The sequence below is a fragment of the Cydia amplana genome, chromosome 19 (genome assembly GCF_948474715.1).
Source record: "Cydia amplana chromosome 19, ilCydAmpl1.1, whole genome shotgun sequence".
NCBI lineage: Eukaryota > Metazoa > Arthropoda > Insecta > Lepidoptera > Tortricidae > Cydia > Cydia amplana.
The window spans coordinates 7,244,856-7,260,011 of NC_086087.1; the positions used below are offsets into that span (position 1 = coordinate 7,244,856).

Genomic DNA, 15,156 nt, shown 5'->3' on the forward strand with positions numbered 1-15,156 from the left:
CCCGTAGAGGTCTTTCGTAGTTTTATGTGGAATAACTTTAGTAATCATATGAAAAACCTCTTCTGCAGAGAACGGCCGCAGGCGAAAGCTGCGGTCAGCGGTCGCACGAGCAAGGTTTAGCGCAACTCGCACTCGCGGCAAGTCGGCTTTCGGCGCACCGCACGCTGCCGCCGCGCACGCGAACCGTTGGTTCATAGCGCTCGCTGCAGCCTGCTTGGAACCAAATCCTGCACCGCTCGAGTTCACGACGATCTCTGTAAAATCAGTCTGAGGACGGAGTGACGTTTGACCCCGCTCTTTGTTAACAATTTGCCACATAGATTTTGAGGCATTTTGGCTCTTTGCAATAATATTAATATAGTGATCGTATTTACTCTGCCTTACCAGCTCACTATATTTTTTGTGCGCAATCGAAATAATATGGCTTACACGTTCGTCATAAGGGAATACATTGCTTATTTTTATCATGTCAAATAGTAATAATTTTGCATTAAAAATATCATCGGATAGCCAAGTATGTGGTTTACGGTTACATATAATTTTTAGTGGGAAACAAATGTCAAACTTATTGTTGATTATATTTATAATAGACGTCGCCATCTCGTCAGCCGTACGCCCTCGACGATTCCACAGTTCGCCCCAGTCAATGCTGTAAATGGCTTCAACAAAACTAGCTCGGTTCGCATGAGTGAATGCGCGCGCCAGCCGCGTCGGCGCAGGCGGCGCGCGAGCCCGGTACACCGCCTCGCAGCGTACCGCGAGATGATCGCTTATGTTAGTAGTCACAGGCGACGCATGCGTTATGCCGGCTTAACAGTTAGAGTAAACATGATCTAGACATGTGGAAGAGTGGCTAGTTATCCTTGTATTAAAATCTACTAAGCATTTAAAGTTATACACAGCCAATAGATTTTTTAAGTTTTTTTGTGTAGTGTCATTACATAATAGATCTATATTCATGTCACCAACGATAATGCAGTCTTTTCCATATTCCCCGACCTTATCGAGCACATTTTCTAAATGAGTCATGAACTCATTAGCGCTTACCATGTTTGTTCTATAAACACAAACAACTAATAAATTAAAATCTAGTAATTCTATTGCAGATATTTCGCAATACAGTTCAATTGACAGTTTTTGCAATTCGGTTACTTCGATAGCTTTAACATTTTTTTTTACAAAAATACACGAACCACCGTGAATATATTGTTTTCGACAAAAAAAGGATACTAAACAATAATCGTCAAAATTAATACATGCAATGTTATTATCGGTGAGCCAGTGCTCCGTAATAGCTAATATGTCGCAGGTCAATTCAGTCTTTAATAATACCTCTAACCGTTCAGTCTTATTGTTAAGTGATTGAACATTTTGCTGGCAAATAACAATCTTATGGGCGGCCGGTGGGTCGTACTCATACGTCGCATTGCAAGTGTTGGCGGACAGCGGGCGCAGGCACACATCCTCATCGTGCGCCGGCGGCGCGTCGACTGCTAGCGGTAGCGGCTCCCCGCCGCTGGCGGGGGCGCACGAGAAACCAGTCCGCGAATCTGATGCCCGGCGGCCACACAGTCGGCGTCGTTAATCGTCCATACAGTGTCTCCGGCATACCGATAACAAATGCTGCGTGTCTGTCCGTTTTTATGTCGCGCTTTTCGACTACGTAGTCATTTGATTGTGCCACTTTGCACAGAAATTCACGGATTTGGTCTTCAGTAGTTGTGGGTTTGAATAACCAAGCCTGAATATATATATATACTATATATACGTAGTTTGTAAGTAGTTCATATACGTGATGACTTCTCTTTTACACATTTCAATTCTCTCTAAGCTTAAGCATGATAGTTTGTATGGTGAGTGATGGTGTATCTTCTGTATTATATCATCTGTAACTTTGCATTAGTGTGTCGATGCTTATTCCATACTTCGAAGGAAATGCGCAGTATGTTGGTAAACTCTAAAAATATATATACAATTCTATGTCTTAATCCCCAGACATAAGGTATAGGTACATTTTGAAACTTATTTGTTAAGACGGTGTTTAGTGTTTGACTCTAAGAAATAATCGTCTGCTAACAATTTGTTTAAACAAAATGATATCTGCAAGATTTAGCATCCACTATAGTAGGTACAGTCGAGTCCAAAGAGATGTATCCACTTTTTCACCTTACTGCATTGTAGGTAATTAAGTGAAAAAGTGGATACATTTCTTTGTAGTCGACTGTACATGATTTTGGTTCATGTCAAATTAAGTGGTCACATGTGATAATTTGGGCACTTATCATGCCCATATTATGTTAAATTTTATATTACATAATTCATGCACATACCTAATTATAAATAAGTAGTACCTACGAATTCAGGGCCAGAGTCTAAAACATTATCTACCATTTCTACCAATTTCGGTTTAATCACGGATGACTCACGCTAGAACGGTCCGGGTCCGGGCGCAACCGTTACACTTCAGTTTTCTACTGAAAGCATTAAAAGTACAAGATCACCGATCATTTTAAGGGAACGATTAGAAAATTATCTAATGGTAATGTGGCATATTAATACAGTCAGCCAGGCGGCTACCACAGTCGTAATGTCGTAAACATAGCCAATTGTCTGATCCGTTGTGACGTTTGTAGGCAAGAGATACCTACCATTTTTGTGAGATCTGGATAAAATCGTTTTGCAGGGTTCAGTACCCAAAGGGTAGAAACGGGACCCTTTTACTAAGACTGCTCTCCGTCCGTCTGTCTGTCTGTCACTCATGGACCGTGGTAGCTAGATAGTTGAAATTTTCACAGATGATGTATGTATTTCTGTTGGATCTATAATCTGAATCCCTAAAGTCTTTTTTCCTATCTTTGCATTCCCTAATATTGTTTGTCATAATGATCAGTTGTCCTAACACTAAAAACCTTCATTTTGTTTTCCCTAATTATTGATTACTTATTCTAATGTTATTAAGCATATTTTCTTTTTATCGAGGGTCGCAGTTCTAATCCTAACCTAACCCACTTTTGTGGCAGTAAGTTCTAAAACCTAACCATTTCTCAGAATCTTACATTATGGAAAATAATCGTTATGTCAATTGATCGTTAGGGCATGTGCCCATTAGGACAAACCAGTTAGGGCAAGTGACTTTAGGACAAACGTTGTTAGGGATTCAGAATGACACCCATTTCTGTTGCCGCTATAACAACAAATACTAAAATCCATAAGGGTTCCGTTTTTTGCCATTTGGCTACGGAACCCTAAAAAGTACGGAACCCTCGGTGGGCGAGTCCGACTCGTACTTGTCCGGTTTTTATTAGATGATTGTGTTTCGTGTCTCCCTAGGAGCCTAGTACCTATTGTATTGTATTGTAGCCATGTAAACACTTTATTGTACGTAAACAGTTTAAAACTTAATAAATATAAAATATATACAATGTACAAAGGCGAACTTATACAAAGTAGAATATAGTAAATATTTACTTATGTAAATATTTTTCACACTGGGCTTGTAAAGGTTGATTTTATTCAAATGCATACAGGGAACAGCTAATATTTTGCTTCAAGGAGTTTTTATTTAATTGTCATCAAAGGAACCCTCTGCTTTCAAATATGCGGATTCTCCAAGAGGAGCCTGCAGGTTTTTAAATCATCGGTAACGGTAAGGCAGTTGTCCCACCGCAAGCGATGAGCTATAAGCGAGTAGAACGATAAACTAGAAACGAGTGGGCGAGCGGCGAGAAGCGAGTGTTAGCTTCAATAGTTTTGTCGCTCGGCTATAGGCGAGTGTTCGAGTGCGACGGGCTATTGGTCTCGCAGCTTGAGTTCAACTACCAAGCGAGCATCGCCGAGCGAGTACCGCTGAGCTAGTTTTATCTCATCGCTCTTATCTCGGCGACAAACTAGTAGAGCAAGTGTTCTTGCCGGCAGTGTGAACAGCCATCGATGAACTATAAATATATGTATCTCTTTTACTAACACAGGATCCCTATCTTTTGTTCGTTTCTTGGGCGAGAAAATCGCCGATAGCTAATCGCTTACTCGCTCTTGGTAGGACAACTGCCTAGCAGGGGTCTAACACCTACTCCTGTCCTAAAGGGGCCCACTCATTAACAGTCCGCCGGAAGATATCGGCCTTTCAGTTGTTCGGAACTGTCAACTTTTTGTTCTAACTGACAGGCCGATATCGTCCGGCGGACTGTTAATAGTGGACCCCTTAAGGTTGCATGTGTACACTACGTAACCGCTCTGGTAACTGCTTATAATCAGGCGTGTCACACTCTTTGCCACCTATTTGGATAAAACTATTTAAATATATCACTGTCGTAATCTTAAGTAGTGTAGTTATACTAATTGCTTGTACATACACGGTGGCTAAAAAAATAACTGCATTCCCGTTGCCAGGGCGGTTTTGGTATTATACTGAGCAACTTTTACTAAGGGACCAAACCAGAAATCGCCCTGGCAGCAGATATATTTTAGCCACCCTGTATATGTAATACTTTTAATCTACAAAATTAGAAAGTATTTTCTTGTTTTTGCTTGGAAATTTCCACCATCCTAATTACCCTGACTGGCCTTACTTTCTCATATATGTAACAAAGTGATCCAGTTTTTGCAAGTACTTTTTTACGGCTCAATGTCGTATCGTCAATGACTAATTTGGAAGTTGCCCAACAAGGCCCAACATCCTTTTAGTACAACGATTACTTCATTTGAAAGGAAGGTTATTACAATAAATACTGTAACTACAAACATAAATTACTTTTATTTATTTTTATGTCTTTCCGAATGACTTATGTGAAGAGATTTTTAAAGTGCCGTTTTTCAGATTTCGCACAAATTATTATGGTTTATTATTTTAAAACAATAATTTGGTTTGAATCGCGTAAATCTGGACCGTTAAAACCCTTTAACCGCTGAACCAATTTAGATGAAAACTGGTATTGAAATATTTTAACCCCAGGTAAAAAACATAGTAATATGATAGTTTTTAGGGCTTCGTAATGACCTAGAAACCCTTATAGTTTCGCCATTTGTCCGTCCGTATGTCTGTCCACGGCTTTGCTCCGTGATCGTTTTCGTTAGTGCTAGAAAGCTGCAATTTGGCATGGATACATTAAATCAATCATCAAAATAAAAACTACAAAAGAATATAAACGTTTTTTTTCATAAAGCTAATATTTTCTGAAATAATTGCTCATAAGATAAATATGTGTCCTATTTAAAAAACAGTGATAAAACCTAAATTACGCAAAGAAGCTTACCAGCTTTTGTTCAAAGTTCAGATAGGGTCGATAAAATAAGCAAAATACACAAATTCTCAACCCTTTTATTTCGCAAGAATTGTTACAAGAACCTTTGTTTCGAGGCATTATCTTAATTAGCAAAAGGTGTAAATTTAAGGAACGGGTCCCTCGGAAAAAGTTAAAATGTTAAACATTATGATCATGGGCTCGCGGATGGGACAATTGTATCTCCCCTTGTAGACCTATCAGTGTAAAGGGGGAATTAGAGGATTGTTTTATACTTAGGCACATTATACTTTGTGTAGGTACAATAAACAAATTGTTCCCCTGAAAAGACGGTCGTATCTCGGTATGAGGGCGATTCGTTGTTTATAATCTTGTTATGAAACGGTCATGGATATGATCTGTCAGCTGTCAACACTCGACAGTAAAATGTCATTGTATGGAATGGAACTTGCTAACTATGTAAACAATCCGCCATATTAAAATTGTCTCTGAATATCAATTTACTTACTTGTAACATATTGACTTCCGTTTACATAATTACAATTAGCAAATAGCAAGTTCCATAGAATGACACTTTTAACGTTTCTTCAACCAGAAATCATATCTATAACCGTTTTGAATCTGAATATGCCTCCATATTTGCACAATAATGATAATGATAGTTGGATTGACCAAAGAGCTGTTTTACAATTTTGTATAATTTAATAATTTTTGTATGTGCGATTTTTTTCTCCGTTTAGGTATATTGCTTATAAAAGTTATAAAGAAGACCTGAGCCCAGCAGTGGTATATATGTGTATGGCAACAATTTCTAATTCATCGGTATGTTTTTTTAAACATGTTTATAGTCGACTTAACAACTTTTTACTATTAATAATTGAATTTAATGGAATTTAAACTGTTGTGAGACATACTAACATTGATTAATTTTACTGTTTAGACTCACTTCGGAAACTTTTTACTATTCTAGTTTTATCTTTCTTCTTACTGCTTGATATTTAAATTACTTACTTATAGCTTTTTATAGATTTGCTAGAACAACAAAACGTTTTCTAAACTACAATTACACTCAAGACTAATACGAGCATGTCAAAGTGAAGTATTTAATTTCAATTTCAACTGACCCGTTTCCATTGACCTATAATCAGTCACAAACTATTTTACTATTCGATTAAAATCTCCTTGTCATTTGTTGACTGCAATAATTGTGTTACCCAGCTTAGATAAATTGTAACATTCATCAGGCGTTAATAATATAAAGTATGTTTAATAATTAAAGAAACGATCATGATGCTTTAATGCCTTATCTGGGTCATTGGGCCCCATTGTTTTTTTAAGTCAATTATTTAAAGTTGTACGCTACACTATTTTTATCAATTATACAAAATTGTAAAACAGAAGGCCTACCGCGAACCACGTTCGACGCGTTGCCTCTCTGTCGCACTTGTAAATTCGTACCTAAGTGTGACAGGGAGGCATCACGTCGAACGTGGTTCGCGGTAGGCCCTCTGCTCTTTCCCCAATCCAACTATCATTATCGTGCAAAGTCAGATAATCTTGATAGCAAATTGTCTAACGGTACCGTCAAACCACCCAACTAGGTACGAAGGAGAGTTCCAAATTCAAAAGCCTAAAAATTGCCCTGGATCTTACGAGGTAAAGTATGAGTAGTTGAGTATGAGTATCATTTTAGTTCTGGTATGTAATCAGAGCACGGACAGGCTACACCACATGAAAAGTTTTGTTTCTCTATCCCGAGCTCTGCGTGCCGCCATCGCCTCAGAACAATGCCTTGCGAAATGTTTGTACCTACATCATAATCTTCTCCCATCATTACTTACTCGTATTGTTTTTATTAAACTCCTATTTATTCCTTGAAAGCAATTTCCTAGACCATTCGCGTATAAATCAGCCAACAAGCAGCTACATCCATTTTAATATCACTACTATCCAAGTGGTCGCAGGTTTCCGAACATGGAAAAACTTCCCTCAAACCCAGCGCTCGAATTTAATCCGAACCAATTACATGAAGTGAGGGTTCTGAATGGCTATGAAGATGCGAAGCAAATGAGTCAAGCCATAGATGCGCTCGATGATTGGATTAAAAAGCAAAATCATTTCGCTTTCAAGGATTTTGGTGAGTTCTTTGAACTTTTAGAGGTTTCGCTTGCAGCATACTCTTATATCAATTTTCAGTTTTATTGATAATATTTATTAATTTATTTTTATTTTTATTAAGGTTCACTGTTTTATTAATGTTCACGGTATTTTTATTTACTGAAAAGCTGACGTACTTATCCTGTAAAATCTGATTCGAATTTATTTACTAACCTTTTTAGGGTTCCGTAGCCAAATGGCAAAAAACGGAACCCTTATAGATTCGTCATGTCTGTCTGTCTGTCCGTCTGTCTGTCCGTCCGTATGTCACAGCCACTTTTCTCCGAAACTATAAGAACTATACTGTTGAAACTTGGTAAGTAGATGTATTCTGTGAACCGCATTAAGATTTTCACACAAAAATAGTAAAAAAACAATAAATTTTTGGGGTTTCCCATACTTCGAACTGAAACTCAAAATTTTTTTTTTCATCAAACCCATACGTGTGGGGTATCTATGGATAGGTCTTCAAAAATGATATTGAGGTTTCTAATATCATTTTTTTCTTAACTGAATAGTTTGCGCGAGAGACACTTCCAAAGTGGTAAAATGTGTGTCCCCCCCCCCCCTGTAACTTCTAAAATAAGAGAATGATAATACTAAAAAAAATATATGATGTACATTACCATGTAAACTTCCACCGAAAATTGGTTTAAACGAGATCTAGTAAGTAATTTTTTTTTATACGTCATAAATCGCCTAAATACGGAACCCTTCATGGGCGAGTCCGACTCGCACTTGGCCGCTTTTTTTTATAAAGCGGTGTACAGTTAACCCTTAAAAACCACTTATTTTCGTTAAAAAGATTCTTATTTCACATAATCTATTTGTTCGCAAAAAAGTGACCTACTCGTTTTAGGGTTCCGTACCAGAAAGGTACAAAAGGAACCCTTACGGTGCGACTCTGTCCGTCTGTCTGTCTGTCTGTCTGTCTGCCTGTCACATTGCTAAATATCTCGAGAACTACTGGAGCTATCGATTTGAAATTTGGAATAGTTATGAATAAGTAACGCAAACCCAAACACATTGGAAGTGATTTTTTTTTAATTTATTTTTTAGATCGAGATTATTTAGAACGCCAGATCATTAACAACAAGGGTTCTGTAGAGCGTGCCAAGCAGCGTTTGGACAGAACCTGCACTCTACGGAACCTCATGCCTGAATTCATGTGCAACATTGATATTTTGAATGAATTCCAGAATTTACGTAAAATTTTGTAAGTATAACCTACTTATATATATAAATACACATAATTATGGCCTAATTATGGCTTGTCTTAATGCCAAAACCTGATAAGAATACTTCTTGCCTATTTTCTTCTTACTTTACTTTATTCATATCTACCGTGGTTATTCGTGCGAACTAGGCCTAGCACAGGAGAGGCGCGCGATAGTCTTTTCGACCCGTCTTTTCTAACTGTATCAATTAAACAGAGACGGGTAGTCTATCTCGCGGGCGAGATACTGTCGCTCTAATCATGTGCTAGCTCGGCTGACACTGTTACGTTTTCGATATTTTTTGATACGACCTTGAAGATCACTCACTCTGATTAATGAAGAAATGGAGTAAAAAACATTCATCAAGGTCGTATCAAAGTCATGTTAAAACCTTAACAAATTGTTAAATTTGAATCGACCTATGTACCTATGTTTGACAAATAAAAAATATTGATTGATTGATTGATTGATTGAACGATTGATTGATTGATTGACCTTCTGGTTCAAAGCAGATTATTTTTTGCAGACATATTTGTTCCTTCCCAAAACCTACAAAGGATAACTACAGAGTTGTATATGAAGCGTTCATTAAACCTGATGATAGTTACAATGTACTGCATACCTTCAGATACACGTATTGGGTAAGACGGTTTTAATGTTTTTGTGAAAAGCTACATTTCTTTTTAGGAAATAAATTGGATTTAGTATAACTTTGAAAAAAGATAGCTTTCATCAAAATGGTTTTCATCATTATATAACATGTTGAGGACTAATCATTTGCGAAAACAGTTTTTTCTTATCTTAAAAGTGTAACTATTATTAACTAGTGTTCCCTAAACTTAATTTTATGGGACATTCCACGAGTATACGGTAATTCTTGCAGATCCTTCAGTATAGTCTCTTCAACGAGTATTGCGCGGGTATTGAATGCATTATCGACCTGAGAGAGTACAGCTTTAGTATGTTGAGCACATTAAGCTATTCCGACATGCACAAAGGCATTATGATGCTGATGGTAAGTAATATTTATCTACACACATGTCATAAACCCTCTATGATGCGTTCAAAAACCGGAAATTACGGCCAGCATAAAGAGAAATTAAATTAACGGTGCATAGTGTTATTATTGCGTCATGATAACGTCTATGTCAATAGTTCGATACCTATATAATAATGACATTCAAATTTCGAACATCTCTGGAAAATAAAACTGCCCAAAAAAAGGAGTGTATTGTTGTCAGCGTTCATGTTTGTGGACGTTTTTTTTTGTTGTCCCCTACACTTTTTTTTACAGACTTAATGCCATGCCATAAGGCATAAAGCATTTCTAGTATCAGTCGAGATGACGTTTTCTGATGATTGAGTGTGTGATCAAATATATCGTAATAACTATGACAATATGAAAATATATCTTTTTATGAAAGACCTATAAAACATCTTTACATAGATATCTATTATTGACTGGAACCTGGAATTCATTATAATAAATTTAATGTTTCTTTTTAGCAAACTTTCGGCAGCAGATGTAAATCGCTTCACGTCATATTTTCGAATAAAGTCCTAGATGGACTTATGATACTATTACGGAAGTGTTTGAGCGAAAAGTTGAACAAGAGGATACACGTGCATAATTCCTATGAGACCATCTGCCAAGTTATAGACAAATCTGTATTACCAGTCGATATTGGCGGGGAATACAAGAAGACTGTAAATGAAATAAGTGGTTGGTATTTTATGTTTTTACTATGCTTTATCTTTAAAAATATATGAATTTTAATTTCAAAAATATATCCTGATGACAGATTCAACGAAGTGTGACGTCATCATTTCTATACAATATAATTATAAGTTTTGTTTGACATTTTCTACATACGATTGTCAATTGTACAGTCAGCATCAAATTTTTAGTGACGGCCAAAGTTGCCAAATATATCAGAATGCATTCTTAGGTATTTCTAACAAAATTACGATATGTTTGGCCACTGTGGTCGTTACTTCTATTTAATTCTAACACACTGAGGCACATTACTGAGAAAACCTATAAATATGTATATTGTTTTAGGAAAATACATTCAGAAATAATTTTCTCAGTAGTTGTTTTAAATACCTACGTCACTACCTATATTTTATTTTTCTCCAATATGCTCGGAAATGTTCACCTTATTGTAGCAAAAATAGTACCGGAAGTACTTCTTTATTGTCAAACTCTAATTTAAAAAAATAAAACTATCGCTGTCCTGTTCTAGCGGACGGGAAGTAAAAAAACACTACAGTAATAACTTATTACTGTAGTGTTTTTTACTTTTTAAAAATAAAAAACGCAAACAGCCAATTATTATAGCCGCGGGCCGCGTCTACACGACCCGATCAGCTATCATTTCAAGCTATAGGATAGAGTGAGATAGTAATATAAACGACCTTACATGTCTCGTTCTTACAAGACCGTTGTGCTCGTGTATGATCGTGCGAATACTGCTTAATAAAATCAAAGATTATTTATATTTTTTTTAAGGATCTCATCCGTGTTCATAAAGCTTATATTGCACAATTATAGTTTGACATAGACAGAGAGAATCATACTATCTTTGTCTTACACCAGTACTAGAACCCAAAAGAAAAGGATGAGTATAGTTATTTTTGTTCTTATTTACTGACAATTTGGTTTGACCAACTATATTTTCAATGAACGAATATTGAATGGTACTGAATTGAATGGCAGAATAAGTTTGTGCCTTTAACTTTTAAAAATAACGAGGGAAATTGTTTTTGACGTTTTTGATGTGAAGTTTCGATTTGAGTGATGCTCGATGCTTAAATAATTATTATTTTACTTTATTTCCTCGCATGTTTTGGAGAAAAGCACTATATATCAGTGTTGGCCGAAAGTTAATGCAAATTGAAAATGCTGGCCATTAACCATTATAAATTGAATCGTAAACTATAATCGTCCGATACGGTTTAAGGTTCAATTTATAATGGTTAATGGCCAACATTTTCAATTCGCATTAACTTTCGGCCAACACTGCTATATATGCCTCGGCAGGAATAGCAATTCGTGGATTCGTCTTCTTTGTCGGACTCCGCTACGCGTCGTCCGACAAAATCGAAACTCATCCACGAATTGCCCTTTCCCGGCCTCTGCAATAATGTACTATTATTTTATTTTAATTATGATTCTATCAAAATTTTCACTTCGGACAAAACTTATTAGGACTATTAAGCCCCGATATACACTTTAATAAATAAAAAAAATCTATTTGAACAAGGACAAAATGTATTACTTTTGTTTTATTGTATAAATAATTGGTAAGTTTATTACTCGGTAATACATTGTGCTAGTTATAACCACAACGTGCCAATTAAAAATAATTATAGTCCATAAAAACTATCTTTTTGTACTTTTCCACGCTCTGTAGCAAGTTAATTACGTTTTTTTCAACAAACATCTATAAAATGGTATTTAATTGAATGCAATTTGAAAACAAGGAATAAGTATTTATCTTTCTTTGTTATGATGAAGCTGTTTATTGTCTTTAAAAAATCTTCCTCGGTTTATAAATGTTTGATCGCATTGGTAATGATATTTAATCAAACTTTCCCCAGTAAGTTTTTGAGGCATGTGAATGCTCATAGTAGAAAACCTTCACCTACCTACGATTACGAGAATTTAACCCGTGAAGCGCCCTAGTATCATACGTGTGATACTAAATCAATTTGGGCGTAGCGAATTTGTATCAGACGTGTTTTACTGGGCGTTTTTTTTTTGTTGTCCCCTACACTTTTTTTTCCAATTTGGGATTTTTTATGTTATTTCTACTCAGAATCACGAGCTCTTTCTATCCTAATAGGAGAAAAAAAGTGTCCTAAGGTTTTTATTTCCATTACGTCACCATTTTTCATAGACTTTGTATGGCGGTCGCGCAATGGAAAGATCGAAAAATGTATGGAAATTTTGGGACACTTTTTTCTCATATTAGGATAGACAGAGCTCGTGATTCTGAGTAGAAATAACATAAAAAATCGCAAATTTGAAAAAAAAAGTGTAGGGGACAACAAAAAAAAAAACGCCCTACTTCAGATCAATATGGGTCAAATTGCTTTGCATCAATTTGTTTTATGGTGGTCGTTCTTACTTATTACAGATGAATTCTTCAAGGAACTCTGCACCGAATCGAACCAGACGCGGATCAGAGGTTTGGACGCAGCTGTGACTATTGAATCCCAAAGATTAAAAGCTTCATTCAATGAAGAGTATTCCGGCATGCCTGGCTCTTTCAAAACTTTGTGCGTTGACTAAAACCACCTTTTTTAGGGTTCCGGGTTCCGGGTTATGTAAATAATAAGTAAAATAAAAATCGGAAAAGTAAGCAACCGTTCGCAAAAATAAACATTGCGAACGCTAAACAGACGACCACGTAAAGTATGTACCACTTTTTGTGCAACTGTAAAATTTTGTTTGTCCATAACTAGCTATAGTGGGATTATTCGTATTTGCATTATTTGACACATGTCACTCACAACAACCGAAATCATAAAGGAAGACAATTGCACTGCGAACGTTAACGTTTTAAGTCTTTTTTTAGGGTTCCGTAGCCAAATGGCAAAAAACGGAACCTTTATGGATTCGTCATGTCTGTCTGTCTGTCCGTCCGTATGTCACAGCCACTTTTTTCCGAAACTATAAGAACTATACTGTTGAAACTTGGTAAGTATTATTGTGTGAACCGCATTAAGATTTTCACACAAAAATTGAAAAAATTTGGGGGTTTCCATTACTTAGAACTGAAACTCAAACCCATACTTGTGGGGTATCTATGGATAGGTCTTCAAAAATGATATTGAGGTTTCTAATATATTTTTTTTCTAAACTGAATAGTTTACGCGAGAGACACTTCCAAAGTGGTAAAATGTGTCCCCCCCCCTGTAACTTCTAAAATAAGAGAATGATAAAACTAAAAAAATATATGATGTACATTACCATGCAAACTTCCACCGAAAATTGGTTTGAACGAGATCTAGTAAGTAGTTTTTTTTTAATACGTCATAAATCTCCTAAATACGGAACCCTTCATGGGCGAGTCCGACTCGCACTTGGCCGCTTTTTTTTATTTAGGGTTGGCCGGACACCACCGTTATGAATCCGTAGTCGTCTAAGTAAATCGATATAAATTTTTCATTTTAGGGCGCAAGAATACAATTCAATTCAATGTTTTATTCATAAAATATACATTTTACACGTAATTTTTTTTAACATTATTAAATCTAGGTAAATTTTGTTATAAATTATTCATATAATATAGTTATTCGATATTTATAACAAAGCATTATTATATTTATTATATTCTCTTATTATTATTTATTAACCATATAATTCTAGCTTTATTTAAATCTCAAATAAAAATTCATTAAACGTCACAATTCGATACCTCAGTCTAGGTGCCATCCAATCGCAATCGCTTGCTGTGACAATCGATTTGGGTTAGTTACATATCTATTTTAAACATCAGTTATAATGTGTCAAATAATGCAAATAATAATGCACAAGGTATAAGTACAAACGTTTCAAGTTTAAAGTGTATTGAATGCAATCGACATTAACTTTATGTATTTATTCTTATTTAATATTTAGTTAATTAATTTAACGGTTCAACTGATATAACTATACACCGCGGGATTTAATAACCCGAAGGATTTAAACCACATATTTTTGACGACAGTACGAGTAAATAATGTTATATCAACATGGGTCCAATTATGTGTTTTAATTAAACTACTATTTCAGTACAAATTAAATCATATTAATTTACCGCTTCTTTGTGAACAAACCTTTACTTCATAAAGTGAGCGAGTTTAATTAATCTCAAGTAGAGAAACAGAGAGCGAGTATGACATTTCACGAATCACTCCGATATCATACGATGCACGGCGAATGCAGTGACTTGTGTTCCATGACAAGAAGTGTCAAGTTATGTCTAGTCTAAGATGATGTTTACGTTGAAATTATTTCAATTTATTGGCACCTCAAAATACCACAAATTGTATCAAAACTTTATTAGTTACTACAACATTACAGTGCAGTTATTATTGTTGAAACTTTGCGATAAAATCTTTTCCTTTGACTGAGGTAACCAAAGCCATTAACTATGATTATATCCGAAAGAATTCATGCCTCCTATTGTTTTAACTCGTACTACAGCTGGAAAGGGATGATTACTTTGTTAAAATCAATTACCTTTTGTTAAAATATCGATCATGCTTATCAGTACGTATTTTAAATTCTCGATGTGTTGATTTATACTGAGAAAAGTAAAATAAACAACTATGTTAAACAATTACGCTTTTTTATTAATTTAATGAATTAGGTTTTCGAAGTGTGTACCACCGTTTTCAGCACAAAGATTTAATTTTAAACGGATTTCATTATTTAGGTTTACAAAAGTGTTCTTTATTTCTTCGGAAGCCGTTCGAATTCTTATTAATAATTCTTCTCCAGAGTTCACTGGTGTTGAGTATTCCTTATCTTTCAGAGTTCCCCATAGAAA

At 35.7% G+C, this 15,156-nt stretch overlaps 1 protein-coding gene across 1 annotated transcript; it reads left to right on the forward strand.

The window, feature by feature from the left end:
• Positions 1-7,152: 7,152 nt before the first annotated feature.
• Positions 7,153-12,917, forward strand: LOC134656929 (uncharacterized). The gene is made up of 6 exons (XM_063512482.1): positions 7,153-7,377; positions 8,457-8,613; positions 9,141-9,255; positions 9,498-9,629; positions 10,121-10,337; positions 12,757-12,917. The coding sequence occupies exons 1-6, from the start codon at positions 7,215-7,217 to the stop codon at positions 12,909-12,911; spliced, it is 939 nt and encodes a 312-aa protein (XP_063368552.1). The 5' UTR covers positions 7,153-7,214; the 3' UTR covers positions 12,912-12,917.
• Positions 12,918-15,156: the final 2,239 nt, after the last annotated feature.

What these genes read in the sequence shown, in the direction of transcription:
- LOC134656929 (XM_063512482.1), top strand. Translation starts at nt 7,215, where the DNA reads ATGGAAAAACTTCCCTCAAACCCAGCGCTCGAATTTAATCCGAACCAA. An exon ending in TTTCGCTTTCAAGGATTTTG is followed by an intron (nt 7,378 to 8,456) that starts GTGAGTTCTTTG and finishes TTTATTTTTTAG; the next exon opens with ATCGAGATTATTTAGAACGC. An exon ending in GACTGTAAATGAAATAAGTG is followed by an intron (nt 10,338 to 12,756) that starts GTTGGTATTTTA and finishes TACTTATTACAG; the next exon opens with ATGAATTCTTCAAGGAACTC.